We start from the raw sequence: 18,766 nt of genomic DNA, 5'->3' as shown, positions 1-18,766 counted from the left end.
GGAACCCAGTCTCAGAGAGGTTGACAGAGCTCTCAGGCAGAAGCAAGATGGAAAGCAAATCTATAAACCAATCCAATGTGCTTTACCCTGGACCATGGTTTCCCTGCAATAGTCACATTTCCTTACCTGGAATTGCCTCCTGATTTCTTTCTTCATTCAACTAGAATGGATTCCTGGATTAAATGGGAAATTGGACCAAAGATCTTTAATATCTCTTGAAACCCGATTCCAAGCCTTTACCTGAAGGACAAGGCAGGAAACTAGTTGGTCTCCTTTGTGCTCATCCTGCCCCCCCCCCAACAATTCAGTCTCAACAGAAATTCTATTGTCCTTAAGTTTCAGTCCAGGCATCACCTTCACCAAGACCTATTTTCATTCTGTTATTGCATGTCTTGTGGCCTTCTACTTGTTTGTATGCATAAGTTAACCAACCCTCTACTAGAGGGCAAACTCCTTGATTATGATTAGAGGGCACTGTTTAACTGATCTTTGTTCCTTAGAAGCACTTTATACATAGAATGTGCTCAATAAACACTTGTACAACTGAATTGAATAGTTAAGAAAGGGTGAAGGGCTTCCCCGGTGGCGCAGTGGTTGAGAGTCTGCCTGCTAATGCAGGGGACACGGGTTCGAGCCCTGGTCTGGGAAGATCCCACATGCCGCGGAGCAACTGGGCCCGTGAGCCACAATTACTGAGGCTGCGCGTCTGGAGCCTGTGCTCAGCAACAAGAGAGGCCGCGATAGTGAGAGGCCCGCGTTTGCCGCAACTAGAGAAAGCCCTCGCACAGAAACTAAGACCCAACACAGCCATAAATAAATAAATAAATTTTTTTAAAAAAAGGGTGAAATCAGCCAGAACTAAATTAGAGAAAAAAGTTTGCTCTTTCTTCCCATTTCTTTTTTTAAAAACTTATTTCTAATCGTGGCAAAATAAATATACATAACATAAAACTTACCTTCTTTATCATTTTTAAGTGTACAGTCCAATAGTGTTAAGTATATTCACACTGTTGTACACCTGATCTCCAGAACATTTTCATACCCACTAAACAAATCCCCATTCTCTCCTCCCCCCGCCCCTGGCAACCACCATCCTACTTTCTGTTTCTATAAGCTTGACTACTCAAGATACCTGATATAAGTGGAATCATAGAACATGTGTCTTTTTGTGACTGGCTTATTTCACTTAGCATAATGTCCTCTAGATTCATCCATGTTGTAGCATGTGTCAGAATTTCCATCCTTTTTAAGGCTGAATAATATTCAACTGTATGTATGTACCACATTTTGTTTCTCCATTCATCCGTGGCTGGATAGTTGGGTTGCTTCCACTTTTTTGGCTATTGTAAATTTTTTTCTCCTTTTTAAAATAAATGCAGATATTTTTAAGTTGATCTTGGTAAGTCTAACTTTTGCCTTGCCTTCTTGGCGGCCTCTCTGAGAAGCAGATGTTGGGGAGCACAGGGATGTGGCTGTTCAGACACCAGATCTGTCGAAATCTGTTTCAGCCTCTGTGAGAGAGAAATGTCTTTAATCTCGGTATTATATTTGTGGGCTAGTATTGGCCAATAGCTCCCTCTATCAGTCAGGCTGTCCAAAACATTTTATCACATGTTCCAAGTGAAAACTGCGGAGAAGGCCAGGAACTAGGATTCAGTGACCCTCTGAATGAAGAAATATTCTCTACTTTCTAGGCATTTAAAGTCTCCTGCGGGAAATAAACCAGACTTTGGGCAGCGTGGTCCCAGGACTGCTGGAGAGTCCCTGAGACTCTCCCGGGGGGTCCACCAAGTCCTCTCTTTTCTAACTACCAATCTGTGTGAGGTTGAATTTTCTTCCTTTGCTTCCTTTTCTTCCAAAACATCATATTGCAACAGACTGAATGCAGAAGCATTGTTAAGAATCCATTTGCCTTCTACTAAACCAGACATGAAGGAATTTTGCAAAAATGTAACACAATGTCACTCTTTTTGCAACATTTTTTTGTTTTGGAAAAGATATTTTCCTTAAAAGTGTTATTTCTGTTAACATGTTTTGGGTTTATTATTATTTTTTTAATGATTTAAAATAAATCTTAAAATTTTAATGTCTAATATGGTAAATTATATCGATAGATATAACCCTCATAAATAACGTCTTTGGGCCCTCAATAATTTTTAAATTAGAGGAAAATTCTCGGAGGCAACTTCAGTAGGATGAAATAAACAAGAGTGGACCAGAAAACACTACAGCTCAAACCCCAAGGAACCCCTACACAGGCATGCAGGGTTACAAAGCCACGGAGTCATAAAGCTCCTTTCCAGGTTGACTGAGAACGTTGGAAGTTAGTGGAGAAGCTGAAATTCCAGCAGAATTCACTACTTGTTTGCTCTGCACATATGTAGGGAACATGCACTGCCGGCAGACACCACTGATAATTGCAGCTACCATTTCTCGATGGTCACGTGCCAGTCATTAAACAAGGTGCTTTGAATTACCTGTCTCAGTCAGTGCTCACAACACCTAATACAGATGTTGTTAAATCCATTTTACATATTAAGAAAGAGAGGCTCAGATTCGTAACTTGCCCAAAGTCTAGCTGTTTTAAGCGACAAAACTGGGGCATCTGAATGTAGGTCTTCGTAGCTCCTGTTCTTCCCACTAAGCCATGCTACCTCTCCTATTTCAAATAGTAAGTCAACCAAAACAAAACAAAAGCAAAAAAAACCTTAAATTATACACTACTTAACAAGATAGAGACATCTAAGGCCTAAGATGAGACCTTTAAAAACCTGTTGCAGAATTAGCTGCCCTCCTACTAGGGATAGGCTAGGATGTGGTTGATTTAATTATTTCTGATGGACAAAGAATATTTTATTTATTACTGGTGCATGTTTATACTGTAATTATGGTGTTCAGGCTATACAATGTCAACCTCATACAGTTAGTTAAATTTGGATGACCTGCTGTTCTCATGAAGACTTCTTTACAGATCAAACTTTGAGTAAAAACCCAGTCATATATGCACAGAATATTTCTAGAAGGATACAAAAGACTGGAAACAGTGACTGCTTCTGGGGAGAACTTAGTGACTGAGAGTCAGCGTGACAAGGAAACTTACCTTTTTTTTTTTTTTTTTTGGCCATGCTGGGCGGCTTGTGGGATCTTAGTTCCCCAACCATCCCCGACCAAGGATTGAACCCATGCCCCTGCAATGGAAGTGCGGAGTCCTAACCACTGGACCACCAGGGAATTCCCAGGAAACTTACTTTTCACTGTATACCTTTTGTCCCTTTTTATGTTGTACTATATATATATTACTTCTTAAAAAAAAAAAAAACAAAACTAATTTAAAAGAACAATGAACAAAGACCCAAGCCATTACCAGATTGGAACTGCTCAAAGTCTAGCATCAGCAGAGTATGAAGGACTCTTGGTTAGTACAGTTCTGCCGGGTTCCCAGAAGATTTGGTTACTTATTTGCCTACCCAACTCACATGGAAACCTCTGTAGCTGAACATCTCAACCCAAGTGCACTATGAAAGCAGACATTCAGAAGCAGTTATGTGAAGTTTAAAAGTCTGGAGTCTTCCCAAAATAGCACAAGGGGACTCACTCAAGTAAATGGACATCTGCAAATTTGATGAAAAGGTCAGTAGGAAACTGCTTAATTCAAACTCATTCCAGGAGACATGCTAAAAACCCCCAGGCCAAAACCTTGATAAGCAGGCCCACCCAGCTGGCATTCTGCAGTCTCCATTTCCTGCAGCAGCCCAAACATTGCTGCCTTTAAACCCTCCCCCTTTGTTCAAGAACCAGCATTTATCCAAACTCCCTGGAGAAAAACTTTCCTCTCTGCTCCTGCAGACAAACGCACTGCCAATCTCCTCAGAAAGACAATAGCTAACATTTGCTGAGTTCTCTGTGCTTTACACGCAGTATCTCAAGTAGTAAGTAAGTCTGACAACTCTGTGAAGTAGGTACTCTTCTCTTTCTTTCTTTCTTTCTCTTTCTTTCTCCTTCCTTCCTTCTTTCTTCTTAATAAATTTATTTACTTTATTTTTGGCTGCATTGGGTCTTCGTTGCTGCGTGCCATCTTTCTCTAGTTGCGGTGAGCGGGGGCTACTCTTCATTGCTGTGCACGGGCTTCTCATTGCGGTGGCTTCTCTTGCTGCAGAGCACGGGCTCTAGGTGCGCAGGCTTCAGTAGTTGTGGCACACGGGCTCAGTAGTTGTGGCTCATGGGCTGTAGAGCGCAGGCTCAGTGTTGTGACGCATGGGCTTAGTTGCGCCGCGGCATGTGGGATCTTCCCAGACCAGGGCTCAAACCCGTGTCCCCTATGTTGGCAGGCAGATTCTTAACCACTGCACCACCAGGGAAGTCCCAGAGGTAGGTACTCTTTTCATCTCAATTTTATAAATGACAAACCTGAGGCCCAGAGAGGTTAAGCCATTTGCCCAGGGTCACACAGCTAGGAGCTGACTGAGCTGGGATTAGAGCTCTCAATTGATGTCAAATTCCTGCTCTTGATCATGCACTATTATTCACATGGCTGATGATAAAAAGCCTGGTGTGACTTGGGGGAGATTACAGCTCTCAGAGCTCCTAACACTTGTACTGAACAAAGTTGCTGAAAAGAAACCAAATCTAACTCTTAGGAAATATAATTTAGGTTTCATGGTGAGTGTAATGGCTGGAGCCTAGGGCCCAGACCAGCCATCAGAAGATGTCATCCTACTACAAATATAATCTAGTTTGAAATCTGACTTTTATGTAAATTTGGGGCCCTGAAACATATGTTGTTCGAGAATGAAGACAAAACTGCAAATTAGAAAAATAAAGCACAGCCCTCTGGTTGACCTACTTGTTATGCTCCCTAGACATACAGTTCAGTGTGCTAACATAGCCACCATGTTTTGGGCACCTGCTCTATTTTATGTGCTGTGTGTATGTATGCATCCTAATCCACAATTTCCCAAATTTACCTAGTCATAAGCATCATACAAGGGCCATATGAAAAATACAGATGCACATGAGACCTGACGAGTTCTCTCTTCAGACGTACTGTATCATAGAATCTCCAGACAAGAGTTGGAGACTATTTTAGCAACCCCCCACGTGACTCCTAAAATCAGGGGAATCTGGTGGACTGCTACTTTAATTTTCAGCCTTGAAGATCAGCGTTTCCAGCTTCTTACCTAGACTAGAGAAACAGAGGGTCATAAAAACGGCTGTCTGAAGACCAGAGCAGGACTTGAATCAAGGTCCGTCTGGCTACAGAGCCAGTATCATTCCGCCTACTCTTAAATCAATGCCACAGTCAGAGCACGCATACTGAGTTCTGTGGTGTGTGATCTTAGCAATCTTCAGTGAAAAATCATTCCTTCTTTGAGTGCAAAGTGAATGTCAGAATTTGAAATAGAAGTTAATTGAACAATAATGGCGATATTAGAATTTATACACTTACACTTTCAAAGTGTGCTCAGAAATAGCCCATTTGATCCTGGCATTTTATTTCTGCATTTTCCATGAGATAGGAAGGCAATGAAGGTATTACCATCTTTTTACTACTGAGAAAATGGAAGCTCAGAGAAGAGCTGTTTGCTCAAAGGCCTTTGACTGTCCAGTGGTAGAGCTGGGATTGGAGCTTGACGACTGGTGACAGTGCTTTTCCCACTAAGCACTAATGCTTTTACTGCTACAAATACATAAATTCTTCTCTGTTCCATATAAATGTGTAGGCTCTTGTCAGACTCCAGGAAAGGGCTGACTTAAGAGCAGGAGGAACGCCAGAGGCAGATGGCTGTGGGAGGTGAATGTCCTTTGATGCACCGAGGCCTGGGTTCAAATCCCAGCTCTATCTCTCATGCTCTCTGGGATTTGGACAATTAACCTAAACTCATTTTCTTCACCAGTCAAAATGGGAAATAACTGATTCAATCAACATTTATTAAGAAACACCAGAGTGTCAGATAAACCCTGTGTTACTAGAGAGCCATAAAAGGCAATAAATATGTTTTGGAACAAGAAAACATGTCCAATTTTTATTCATAAAATTATTAATCGAAACAGCAAAAGTAGATATACAGAGCCACATTATCAATAACGAAACAGGAAGGAAATGAAGCGTTCCAGAGACACCTCGAAAAGTTTCAAAGGAATACACACCAGGCAAAAGAATCTACAGATAAACCGTGGTTGCACAAAAGGTTATATTCATTCCTGCATTTTCTCAATAAGTTCTTCCTTATATTTGCCTTTCTCTTTTCCAACTTGTCGAGATTTGGCTTTTCGTTCAAGAATTTTTTTCCGATCTTTGTCCAGTTTTAGCCTGGTGATAACCACCTGTTAGCATGAGAGAATAAACAGATATTGAATTTTCTTTTTTTTTTTTAAGGCGAAAGGACTTATAACCACAATTAATCTTACACAGCAGATCTTCCCTCGACAACAGCAGCTTGGGTTCCTTCTTCTGCTACCCAATGCCCAGCTCCTAACTCTTGAGGATCTAGAAGACCATTTAGATAATTTAGTGGTACGAAGTGTCATTTAGCTTGTGAAACATTATACTACCGACACGGATGGTTTGTCTATCCATGTTGGCAGTATAATTTGCCCTTGGCTGGCAAAATGCCCTTGGCTGGCAAAATGCATTGTTTTAAAAATACCTGCATTCCCGCCAGCTACCGGGCAATACAGAGATCATAAAGATGAGTGAGACCCAACCATTCTGCCCTTAAGGATCTGAAACTCTGGAGGAGAGACCCTACAATATAACGTATAAAATGGGAGGTTAAAGGAGGAACAGCATATTCCACCAGGTGGGTGTGAGGGCCGAAGGAAGAGGTGTTCTCTCTTCTCCCTCTGGACACTCTCTAGTGGGAAAGTGATGCCTGGAATGCCTGGAACACTCTTGCTACCAGCTTGCAGACGGGGCCTTCACCAAGGATGACAAAAACAGATAGGGAAAGGAACTGGATCTCTTACGATATCACTAAGCCAGTGAACCAACCAAGCCTTCCTCCCAAGGAAGTCCTTACCATGGCCGCCTGTGCAGACAGTACCAACAGCCAACAACTCTAGTAGGAATGCTATGCTACACGCCCACTACCACTGTGCAGTCCCAGGCCATACCTTGCTTGGGTGAATGCCCACGTGGACAGTTGTGCCATTAGCCTTCTCACGCTGCACCCGCTCGATGTAGATGACATATTTCTTTCTGTACACCTGGACTACCTTGCCAATTTGCTGACCTTTGTAGTGTCCTCGAACCACCTGAGAGAAAATACAAAAGAGAATTCTCCCCATTTCTAATGCTTGAACATCATAGTGAGGAAACTAATTATCAGGAACACACAGGCTAAAAATAGAACTTTTTGTATTCAGGCAAATTTTGAATTTTGATTCAATCAAAATCAGCTGGGTTTTTTTTTTTTTTTTTTTGGTATAAATCTGCTTTGTATTATTCTAAGTCAGGTGGAAATTCTTTGCCTGTATTTTTTTCTTCTCTTACCTGAACAAAACATTCCTTGAACTAAGATGGTCATCACATGACTAGTCCTGAGAGTAAAAAAATATAATCGCTGTACATCTAAAACTAATACATGTTAGGGACTTCTCTGGTGGTCCAGTGGTTAAGAATCCACCTGCCAATGCAGGGGACATGGGTTCGATCCCTGGTCCAGGAAGATCCCACATGCCGCGGAGCAACTAAGCCTGTGCACCATAACTACTAAGCCCACATGCCACAACTACTGAAGTCCTTGCGCTCTAGGGCCCATGTGCCGCAACTACTGAAGCCCATGCGTCTAGAGCCCGTGCTCCACAACAAGAGAGCTACTACTACTAAGTAGCTCTACTAAGTAGCTCTACTAAGCCAACACAATGAGAAGCCCGTGCACTGCAACGAAGAGTAGCCCCCGCTCGCCGCAACTAGAGAAAGCCCACGTGCAGCTATGAAGATCCAGCGCAGCCAAAAATAAATATTAAAAAATAAATAGGGGCTTCCCTGGTGGCGCAGTGGTTGAGAGTCTGCCTGCCAATGCAGGGGACACGGGTTCGAGCCCTGGTCTGGGAAGATCCCACATGCCACGGAGCAACTGGGCCCGTGAGCCACAATTACTGAGCCTGCGCGTCTGGAGCCTGTGCTCCGCAACAAGAGAGGCCGCGCCGCGATGGTGAGAGGCCCGCGCACCGCGATGAAGAGTGGTCCCCACTTGCCACAACTAGAGAAAGCCCTCGCACAGAAACGAAGACCCAACACAGTCATAAATAAATAAATAAATAAAAGAACGTGAATTTCTTTAAAAAATAAATAAATAAATAAATAAATAAAACTAATACGTGTTATATGTCAATTATAGCTCAATTTTTTACAAAAAGTAAAATAAAAAAAATATATAATCACTCTCAAGATCTAAACAGAGAATGGTTAAAGAAATTATACTTAGTAACTGAATCACTTTGCTGTACACCAGAAACTAACACAACATTGTAAATCAACTATACTTCAATTAAAAAAAAAATTATATTGAGATTCTCAGGCAACCATCTAAAACCCATGTTTTCAAAAAACAATTTATGACCAAGGAAAATGCTCAAGATATGACCTTTAGAGAAAAAAGAATACAAGGCTATATATATAGTCTGAATCTTATGTGTATATGCTTCATATATATATATGGCATGTAACATGAGATGAAGATATATCCAGATGTCAATAATGGTTGCCATTAGGAAGGAAGGAGAATTACTAATGACTATTTTTTAATTTATGTTCTTCTAAATTTCAAGATTTCTACAATTAATACAGATATTTTATAGTCAGAAAAAAAATAAAACGTTAAATTAAAATCTTGTGGGCTATTTTTGCAACTAAAAGTCAGCTCATACTCCAATTCTGTTCAAAAACCAACTAGATTATGGTTTCCCTAAAGGCAGGAGCCTATTAAACAGTAGCCATATAAGCATAGAGGAAATACTACATGTAAAGAATTGGCGAATCTCAATACTCCTAAAATGTCTACCCACATTGTTCAGCTTACTCACCAGGGTGATTTTCAGGTTGAAAAGACAACAGCCATGCATGCCTCACTGAAAATCCACCACAGTCTACGTGACCAGAGACCCTCACATGGAAAAAGTAGGTGAAAAAGCCCCTATTAACTATCATCCTGATTGAAGAAAGATGTTAATAAAAGGAGTGAAAGGAACACCCGTGATAAAGAGAAGTGGACAAACGCTAGACCCAGCGAGGAGGGAGACAGGATAAGACTCAATCGACTGTGGAAAGGTGAGGGAGAAGAGGCGAGGATGACATCCAGAGTCTGGTTGGGCAACTGGATGGATGGATGTGCCTTTCCCGGAGGCATGGAACATGAAAATTCCATACACAGCGGGAAGGCCAACTGGACTGGTGACAAAGACCTGCGAGTCATCCAAAGAGATGGCAACTCAAAGCCTGATTTTACTTAGGGAGCTGGTGGTACGAGAATGTAGAAATCTGAGAAAAGCCAACATTTTGGAAGAGCTTACGAAAGAGACTGAAGTGGCCAGGAAGAATGGCAAACCAGGAAGTGTGGTGTTAGAGTAGCCAAGACAAGAAGGTCAAATGCCCTAGGATGGTCAGCTACTGGAAGGATAAAGTAACAGCTGACAACAAGCTGGTCACTGGTGGTCATGGCTACAGTGCTTTCGATGGAATGGTGGGATGGAAGCCGTACGATAAGGCAATGAGTTCACCGGAGGTGAGAAGACGAAGGTGAAAAAAGACGACCCAAGGAGCTTGGATCTGAAGAGGATGAGAGAGGACACAGGTTCAACGTGGATGTGAAGTTAAGGGATAATTTTCTATTTTTAAAGAGGGGGAAACATGAATATGTTTAAATGCTGATGAGAAGGAACAAGTATGGAGGAAGAGGTAAAGGAAACTGTAGAGAAAGGGGATAACGGATAGAAGGATCTCAAGAGGGGAGAAGAGAGTGGTGGATGTCACATGCAGTGGCAGCAGGATAGCTTACACAGAAACAGGGATTTCTCTTTCACTGTAACAGGAGAGAATGAAGACGGGAAGGGTGCAACTGCAGGTAAGTCAGAGGGTGTGGAGCCGGGAGATCTGCAAGATCCTGGACAATAGTTCTAATTTCCTCTGTAAAATAGGAGGCATAGTCAACTTCTCAGAGAAAGAGGTAGGTGAGATTTAGAAGATTCCAAGAGAGAAAAGGCAGTTTTAACAAACCTAATTGGGACGATTTTATTCTCCTGGTCAGAGAAGTGCTTACCCAGTATGGCCTTTGGAGTTAAGAGACCTGGATTCCTGGCTCAGACACTCATTTTCTATATTATTCTTTATTACTTTACCTGAGTTTCATTTTCTTCATATCTAAAAAGGAAACCATTCATAACCCCACAGGCATTAAAAAAATGGCAGCTCCTTCTCCCCTGCCCTCCTTTTCTTTTTTTTTTTTTACACATTAAAAAAAAAATTTATTTATTTTATTTATTTATTTTTGGCTGTGTTGGGTCTTCGTTGCTGCGCACGGGCTTTCTCTAGTTACGGTGAGCGGGAGCTACTCTTTGTTGTGGTGCGCGGGCTTCCCGTTGTAGTGGCCTCTCTTGTTTCGGAGCACGGGCTCTAGGCGCACGGACTTCAGTAGTTGTGGCTCGCAGGCTCTAGAGCGCAGGCTCAGTAGTTGTGGCGCATGGGCTTAGTTGCTCCGTGGCATGTGGAATCTTCCCGGACCGGGGCTCGAACCTGTGTCCCCTGCATTGGCAGGCGGATTCTTAACCACTGCACCACCAAGGAAGCCCCTGCCCTCCTTTTCTTTATCTCACCTTCCAATTCCATCCAGTCAACAGTTTTCATCCATTCAATAAATATTGACTGTGCCCCTGTTGTGTGCCAGGCTCTGCACTGAGGTCAGGTAACAAAAAAGAAAAGTTCTCTGGCCTCATGGAGCTTAGTCTGATGGGTAGTAGGCAGTTAACAGGTAAACATGCAAATATATAATCCTAACTGCAACAGGGCACATGGGAAGATACTGAAATGATAAAAAATGGTCTATGTCATATTAAGGTGATGCTACATGGTTTTACATCTGCCAAAACTCACCTGTGCATTTCACTGTATGTAAATTATGCCTCAGTTTTTTTAAAAAAATGATCTCAAATTGTGTTCATTGCTATGAAAAAAGAATAAAGGATGCTATACTAAAATACTGAGTAGTATCTGGGAAGGCTTTTCTGAGGAACTGACATTAATATAAGAGCTGCAAAAGGAGGAGTTAGCCAGGTAAAGGGGAGAAGAGCACTCCAGGCAGAGGGAGCGTTCTGGACAAAGACGCAGAGGGAGAAAAGATTTAGGTGCATTTAAGGACCTGAAAAGACCAATGTGTTTGAAGTACAGAGTATGTGGGGGATAATGAGATGAGGTCAGAGAATTAGACCTGGACTGGCTCACACAGGGCCTTGTCAATGATTTAGATTTTACAGCAAGCACATCAAGCACCACTGATAGGTGTTAAGCAGGATCTGATTTGCAAACAATGCCACTCTGTGGAGAATGGACTAGAGTAACAGTGGAAGCTACAGATGCTTTGAACTAAAATGGAAATATAAAGAAGTGGTCAGATTCAAGACTTATTTTGGAGGTAAAATCAACAAGACTTAGTGATAGATTAGAAGACAGGGGTTAGGGAAAGTTAATAACTTAAAGGTTTATGGTATACCTAAGTGGGGAGATAGAAGTGTCACTTATTGAGGTGTGAAAGATGGGAGGAGAATCCGATCTTAGAGGCAGTGGGAATATCAGGATCTCATGCATAAGAAGCTTGAGATGTCTGTGAGATATCCAAATACAGATGTTCAGCAGGCAGTTAGATCTACAGCTCTGTGGTCAGAAAAGTAGTTTGGACTGGGATGTAAAAGAGGAAGGTGTTAGCACAGAGCAGACATTTAAAACTTTAGGAATAAATATTACCACCTAGGTAGACCACGTAGGCCAGCCAATGGAAGACCAGGTGCAGGCCCTGACGAACTCCAGCATTTAGGGACCAGACAGAGGAGAAATAGCCAGCAAAGGAGTCTGAGAAGTTGCAAGTAAATTGTGAACCTGAAGTGTCACAGAAGCTAAAAAGAGAAACTATTTCAAGGAGTAAGGTGGTGCAACCTATGCCAAATGCTGCTGAAAAAATCAAGGACGGGGCTTCCCTGGTGGCCCAGTGGTTAAGAATCTGCCTGCCAACGCAGGGGACACGGGTTTGAGCCCTGGTCCGGGAAGATCCCACATGCCGCAGAGCAACTAAGCCCGTGCGCCACAACTGCTGAGCCTGCGCTCTAGGGCCCATGAGCCACAACTACTGAGCCCGCGAGCCACAACTGCTGAGCCCATGTGCCGCAACTGCTGAAGCCCACGTGCCTAGAACCCGTGCTCTGCAACAGAGAAGCCACTGCAATGAGAAGCCCGCGCACCGCAATGAAGAGTAGCCCCCGCTCGCCACAACTAGAGAAAGCCCACGTGCAGCAACAAGGACTCAACGCAGCCAGAAAAAAAACAAAAACAAAAGTCAAGGACAGTGAGACCAAGATGTGACCACTGAATTTAGTCATAAAGAGGTTGGTGGGGACTTCCCTGGTGGCGCAGTGGTTAAGAATCTGCCTGCCAATTCAGGGGACATGGGTTCAAGCCCTGGTCCGGGAAGATTCCACATGTTGTGGAACAACTAAGCCCATGCGCCACAACTACTGAGCCTGCACTCTACAACCTGCGAGCCACAACTAGTGAGCCCACGTGCCACAATTACCGAAGCCCATGCGCCTAGAGCCCGTGCCCCGCAACGAGAAGCCCGCACACTGCAACAAAGAGACAGCCCCGCGCAGCAACAAAGACCCAATGCAGCCATAAATAAATACATACATACATAAATACATAAATAAATAAATAAGAGGTTACTGGTGATCTCAGCCAAAAGCAGTTTCTGTAAAGCATCCAGATTTTCCAGGTCTCTTGCAAAACTGAAGAATCTGACAACAACTGAATGTAACTGAAGAGTCTTCATTTCCCTATCGCAGCAATGGGCTGAGGGTATATGACTATCTTTCTTAAAAGAGCCCACTTCCTTTAATTTGCCTAACTAGACCCTAGAGGCATTTGCAATCCCCCCATTCTAGAACATGTCTGATGGGAAGGATCCAGGAGAGAAGAGGTTGAGCCATACTTCTGAATTATTTTTTTCTACGCTATTCCTGTCACAGTCTCAGCCTAACTTATCCCCTGCTTCCACTCTTTTCCTCCTCAAAGCTTCAGAGTCCCAGTGCCTTAGGTGATCCACCAAATCCCTTACTTCATTCTCTAAAACAATGGTTCTCAACTGGGGGAGGGTGGCAGGGGTGGATTTTGCTCCCCAGAGACACTGGGCAATACCTGGAAATATTTCTGCTTGCCATAACTGTGAGGAGGTGCTACTGGCATCTAGTGGGGAGAGACCAGGGGTGCTGCTAAACATCCTACAGTGCCCAGGAGAGCTCAGCACAACAAAGAATCATCCAGCCCAAGAAGTCAATAGCGCTGAGGTTTTAAGAGGGGCCTGTAGGTCTTGTGCACTGTTAGTGTTCTAGGGAACACTGCCTGGGAAGTGCTCAGTAAATATTCCCTCAAGGGATGAACATAGCCCCTGTCTATTTTACTCACCCTCACTTCCCCTCCCTACTACACATCCTAATCCTAAGCTCCAGTCACAGACAACAGAGGGCTTATACTTTCTCACATGGGCCGTACTCTCACAATTTCAGGCCTCTGACTTGCTGCTGCTTCTCCATTCTCCCCGCCAAGTCCAGCACCATCAAATGCCCAGCTTCCACTAAACTCCATGATACCCAAACCCTACTCTTATCGCAAAACATTCCCCTGCAAAGTCTGGTTCAAATAGCCACCCTGGGCAATGCCTGGCAAACTAGCAGCCTCCGCAGACAAAGTAAGAAAACAAGAGTTTTGCTTGGCTGGGACAGTATATTTCTCAAATTATTATTATTAAAGAATTGAGTTGGAATGCTCTAAATTAGGCTGGACAGGCGCTCTCTGGTGACTCTGGGCTCCATCTCCAGTCTAACACATCTGCAGGGTCACATTACCTGCCAGTCCTCCACGTCCAAGCACACTCGACGTTCTCAGGCAGAGGCGGCGCCCGAGCGCCACGCAGCTGGGTAACTAGAGCCCAGAGGACACGTACCTGGACCTCGTCGTCCTTGCGGATGGGCATGGAGCGAACGTTGTACTTCTGCCGCAGCTCCTTGGACAGCGGAGACGACATGATCTTCCTGCGCACGTGGGAGGGGGCATTGAAGTGACGTTTGCGGTTTTTGCTGCGGTCCGAGGTCACGAAGGGGTTGAACTTCATGGTGACGGTCTGCAAAGAAAGGCAAGGGAGAGAGCGAAGGGACGCTCAATGGGGTACCGGGGCATTCTCTCCATCCGGGACACTTCTCCCATCCCCGCGCAAGGGCTCTAGGGAGGTGGCCTCGGAAGAAGGCGACTGAAGGAAAATGAAGGATGTGAGGGCTCTGGGTGTTACACAGAGCAAGGCGTACGTGGGGAGCACATGCTTGACTAAACGGATGTGGGGCGAAGGTGGCACTGGGACCTTGAGGCTGACTGAGGGAGGAGGGCTCGGACTGCACGGTTGGGGGCCACGCAGAGAGATCTCTAGGGAGGCATGCAGCCCCTGCACTCACCTACCTGGTGACCGCAGGGTTCAAACCCTGGGCGCGCAAGGCCGGAAGTAAGGCTTCCTTGCGGCTCAAGCGCAGAAAGAAAGCAATGCTCCATTCCTATAGGAACGAAACTGAATAGCGCCCCCTCAGGCATGGGGTGGGATCGCAGTGCCTCGTTTTCGGGGGCCATGGGAGCGCTAGGCGGCTCCGGGAGTCATGCCTGGAACCCGGTGACTTGGTGCCGCTGAGGAGAAGGGGCCTGCAATAAAGGCTTGTTGATGTTCTTTTCATAGGTACATTTTCAGTAGTCTCTCTCCTACCCCAAACTCTTTGCCCCTGTTACCCTCCGCAGAGGTCGTCTAGGCGTATGGTAGGGGGGATTTAACATCATGATTTAACATTGCTGTAAATGCAATCGGCTAACTTGCTTCTTCAAAATCACCGAGGAACCTGTTCAAAATGCAGATTTTTGTGTTCCACCAACAGCCCTGCGAAATCAGACAGCGTTAGGTCGGGGTCAGGGGCTCTGAATTTAGAGCAAGCACTTCCCCTTACCAAAGATTTTGAGACGCACCCATGTTTGAGCGTCATTACAAACCAACCACTTGGCTTTGCAAAACTTCACCCCAGTCTTTTAGCCCTTTTTAGAAGAGCTGGAGTTGTAGTGAGACCTGAACCCAAGTGCCTCTTCACGTTGCTGGACCTTGGCTCCTTATCTGTGAAATGGGGATGATCTTAAGTAGATGACTCATAGAGTTGTTATGAGTACTAAATGAGTTAATCCGTTTTATGTGTTTAGAACAGTGTCTGGCACACAGCGCTCAATTACAGCCAGCTATTATTCCTAAAGAGAGCGGAGGCCTTGCTCCAGGACAGCCCTAAGGACAGGCCTCACCAGAGTCAGACTTTTGCCATTAACTCCCAATGACGCAAACTGTAAGCTTTCCGTGTTTGATGTAAACACGTGCAATGCGCCATGCTAACTGAAGCTGTGCTCTCTCTCCCCTTTTAACTCCGTTGAGAGTCTTCTTTAAAAGCCGGCTAGGGCAGCCGGGATTCTGCGGACTAGCGCGCCTGCGGGTTTGTAGCCATTGCCCCGCCCCACTCATTCCGGCCCCGCCCACCCCGCCCTGCCCACCTTGTCCCCGCCTCGCCCCGCCTGGTGGTGCCCGAGCTCCACCTCCCGCCCGGGGTAGGCAACCCAGTGTCGCGGGCACCACCCCTCTCTTCAGACTGAGAGTCCCTCTGCGCGGCCTCTGGGAATGAAAGGCCTCCAATCCCGGCTCCGCTGTGCGGGAGGCTCTCAGTGATTGGTTGATTCATTCATTGAGTGGATTGATTCATTCAATTCATGTCTATTGAGCGCCTACTTTGTGCCAGACGCCAGATAGAAATATAGAAGAGATGGGACTTCTCTGGTGGTCCAGTGGTTAAGACACTGTGCTTCCACTGCAGGGGACACGGGTTCGATGATCCCTGATGGGGGAACTAAGTTTCCGCATGCCCGCGGTGGAGCCAAAAAAAAAAAAAGAAGAGAAGACTTGCCCGACTCAGGCAGGTCCCCTGTTCTCTCCCAGTTTATGGGTGTTCCCTAACATATGGTGATGAAATTATGAAATACCAGCATTTACTCATACTCATGATCAACAATGGCATCTGGCTTGATCTCTAGACTTGCTGGGTGCTGTTTAAGGTTTAATTCCAGATCCCCTGAGGTCAGTGTTGGAGCCCTCTGGCCTTCAGACTCAGGGAGATGGCTACACCTGGGCTGTCTGCAGAAGCCAGGGTAGCAGCAGTAAGCGGGGTGAAATTTGTTGAGGCAATAGCAACTGAAAGACCACCCATTATAGGCTCCAAGAGTAAGGACGTGGGGGAAGGGTCATAAGAAAGGAAGGTCTTAAATGTCCTCACCACACACACACACACACACACAAAAGAAATGGTAATTATGTGAGGTGCTGGGAGTGATAACTAATGCTGTGGTAATCATGATGCAGTATGTAAGTGTATCAAATCAACACGTTGCACACCTTAAACTTACAGAATATTATAGGTCAGTTATATCTCAGTAAACCTGGGGGGGGAAAAGGAAGTCACTTCTCATGGGCATGGCAGGGGCAGACGCCATTATGACCGAGTGCACATAGATGGTCATAGAGGGCTTCTCAGAGCAGCCCTTACAGTGTTCATCAGACCAAAGCCCCCTGATGAATTCATTCATTCATGCATTCATTCACCTGCTCACTGGCTCCTTCTCTGCTCACTCATTACTTCCCTATCACATTCACTAAGTCATTTACCCACACATTCATTCATTTACTCATTAATTTATTCACCATTTATTTGGTACCTACGTGGAGCCACATGTACAGGGCTAGATCAAAGAGATCTGGGGAGGAGTGAAGTCCCGTCCCTGCTCCCAAGGAGTGCAGGGCCTCACTGGTGAGGGGCAGCCATGTGAGGGTAGATCATTACAACCCAAGATTATCAAGATGTGTTCACTGTCAACCAGGGCGGCAAGGCTTTTCTTTACCCCCACCCTCTGCCCACTGTGGCTCAACAGAATTAAGACAGCTACAAGGACATCGCCAGATAAGATGATGAGAGAACCTCAGCCAGGGTTTCTGTCATTTTAATAAGGATTTAGTAGAATTGGCTACTATCCTGCTTCATGCCTACCTTGGAAACATGCACAGGGACTGGTGTAGAAGCCCCAGGGCCTAGCACAGCGCCTGGCTCAGAGGATAGGCCAGGAGAATATTTTTATGTCTCCAAGGCAGAGGGTGATGTGGTGGGTAAGTGTGAGAGCCCTGGATTCTGGCTGCCTGGGTTTGGATATCCACCACTTCCTGGCTCTGGAGCTTTTGGATAAGATATTTAGCCTCTTGGTCACTCACTTTCCTCATCTGTGAAATGGGAATAATGAGAGTACCCACCCCATCAGTTTGGTGTCAGGATTCAATGAACCCTCAGCACAACGTCTGGCACAAAGTAAGCACTTAATACATGGTAGAAATTATTTCTATAAAAAAGAAAAAGTTTATCTATTTATTTAAGCCACGCTGCGTGGCTTGTGGGATCTCAGTTCCCTGACCAGGGATTGAACCCCGGGCCCTCGGCACTGAAAGCATGGAGTCTTAACCGCTGGATCACCAGGGAATTCCCAGAAATTATTATTTCTTAAATGAGTGAATAATTATGGCTAGTTGTATTAGGCTGAGCATTTTACTGTCACACATTGTGCTAACAGCTTTACGAACATTACCTTATTTATTCTGGTAAACAACCCTTTAAATTGTCCCTTTTACAGGTGAGAAAACAGATTCTGAATGAGATGGGAGCAGAGGCTGAATGTGACCCACCATGAGATATTCAATATGATTATTGTTATCTGGCAGCCAATAAGATAATGAGGAGATCACTGTTATTAACATTGGAAGGTGTCCATTATGTGAGGAAAAAAGTAAACTACAAAATAATGTTAACAGCATGATCCGATTTTGTTTACAGAAGAATATCACTAAAACATTAACCATGATGATCCCTGATTAGTGGGATTATGGGTGACTTTAATTTTCCTTTTTTTCCTTTTTGCTCTTTTCTGCTTTTCCTTCAGTGGAGCTATGAGCATGTATTATTTGTGTAATTAAAATCATGTTGTAAGGGTTTTAAATTTTTGCTTAAGAAGATCTCCAATGTTCAACTTGGCTTTCCTTTGTAGGCTGTTTATTTTATTTATTTATTTTTATTTTATTTATTTATTTTTTTGCTGTGTTGGGTCTTTGTTGCTGTGCGCGGGCTTTCTCTAGTTGCGGCGAGCGGAGGCTACTCTTCATTGCGATGCGCGGGCTTCTCATTGCAGTGGCTTCTCTTGTTGCGGAGCACGGGTTCTAGGCACATGGGCTTCAGCAGTTGTGGCACATGGGCTCAGCAGTTGTGGCTCGCGGGCTCAGTAGTTGTGGCACACGGCCTTAGTTGCTCTGCGGCATGTGGGATCTTCCCGGACCAGGGCTCGAACTCGTGTCCCCTGCATTGGCCGGCAGATTCTTAACCACAGCACCACCAGGGAAGTCCTGCAGGC

At 44.7% G+C, this 18,766-nt stretch overlaps 1 protein-coding gene across 2 annotated transcripts; it reads right to left on the bottom strand.

The window, feature by feature from the left end:
- Positions 1-5,993: 5,993 nt before the first annotated feature.
- On the bottom strand, positions 5,994-14,793 carry RPL26L1 (ribosomal protein L26 like 1). Of its 2 annotated transcripts, none has more exons than XM_036845355.1 (4): positions 14,711-14,793; positions 14,205-14,381; positions 7,114-7,254; positions 5,994-6,324 (listed from the first exon to the last, which is right to left on the bottom strand). In XM_036845355.1, the coding sequence occupies exons 2-4, from the start codon at positions 14,370-14,372 to the stop codon at positions 6,196-6,198; spliced, it is 438 nt and encodes a 145-aa protein (XP_036701250.1). In that variant the 5' UTR covers positions 14,373-14,381; positions 14,711-14,793; the 3' UTR covers positions 5,994-6,195. The 2 variants fall into 2 exon arrangements, with proteins under 2 accessions (XP_036701250.1, XP_036701251.1); XM_036845356.1 differs by having other exon boundaries at positions 14,707-14,781.
- Positions 14,794-18,766: the final 3,973 nt, after the last annotated feature.

The sequence above is a fragment of the Balaenoptera musculus genome, chromosome 3 (genome assembly GCF_009873245.2).
Source record: "Balaenoptera musculus isolate JJ_BM4_2016_0621 chromosome 3, mBalMus1.pri.v3, whole genome shotgun sequence".
Classification (NCBI taxonomy): domain Eukaryota; kingdom Metazoa; phylum Chordata; class Mammalia; order Artiodactyla; family Balaenopteridae; genus Balaenoptera; species Balaenoptera musculus.
This window is presented reverse-complemented; position numbering and strand designations above follow the sequence as displayed.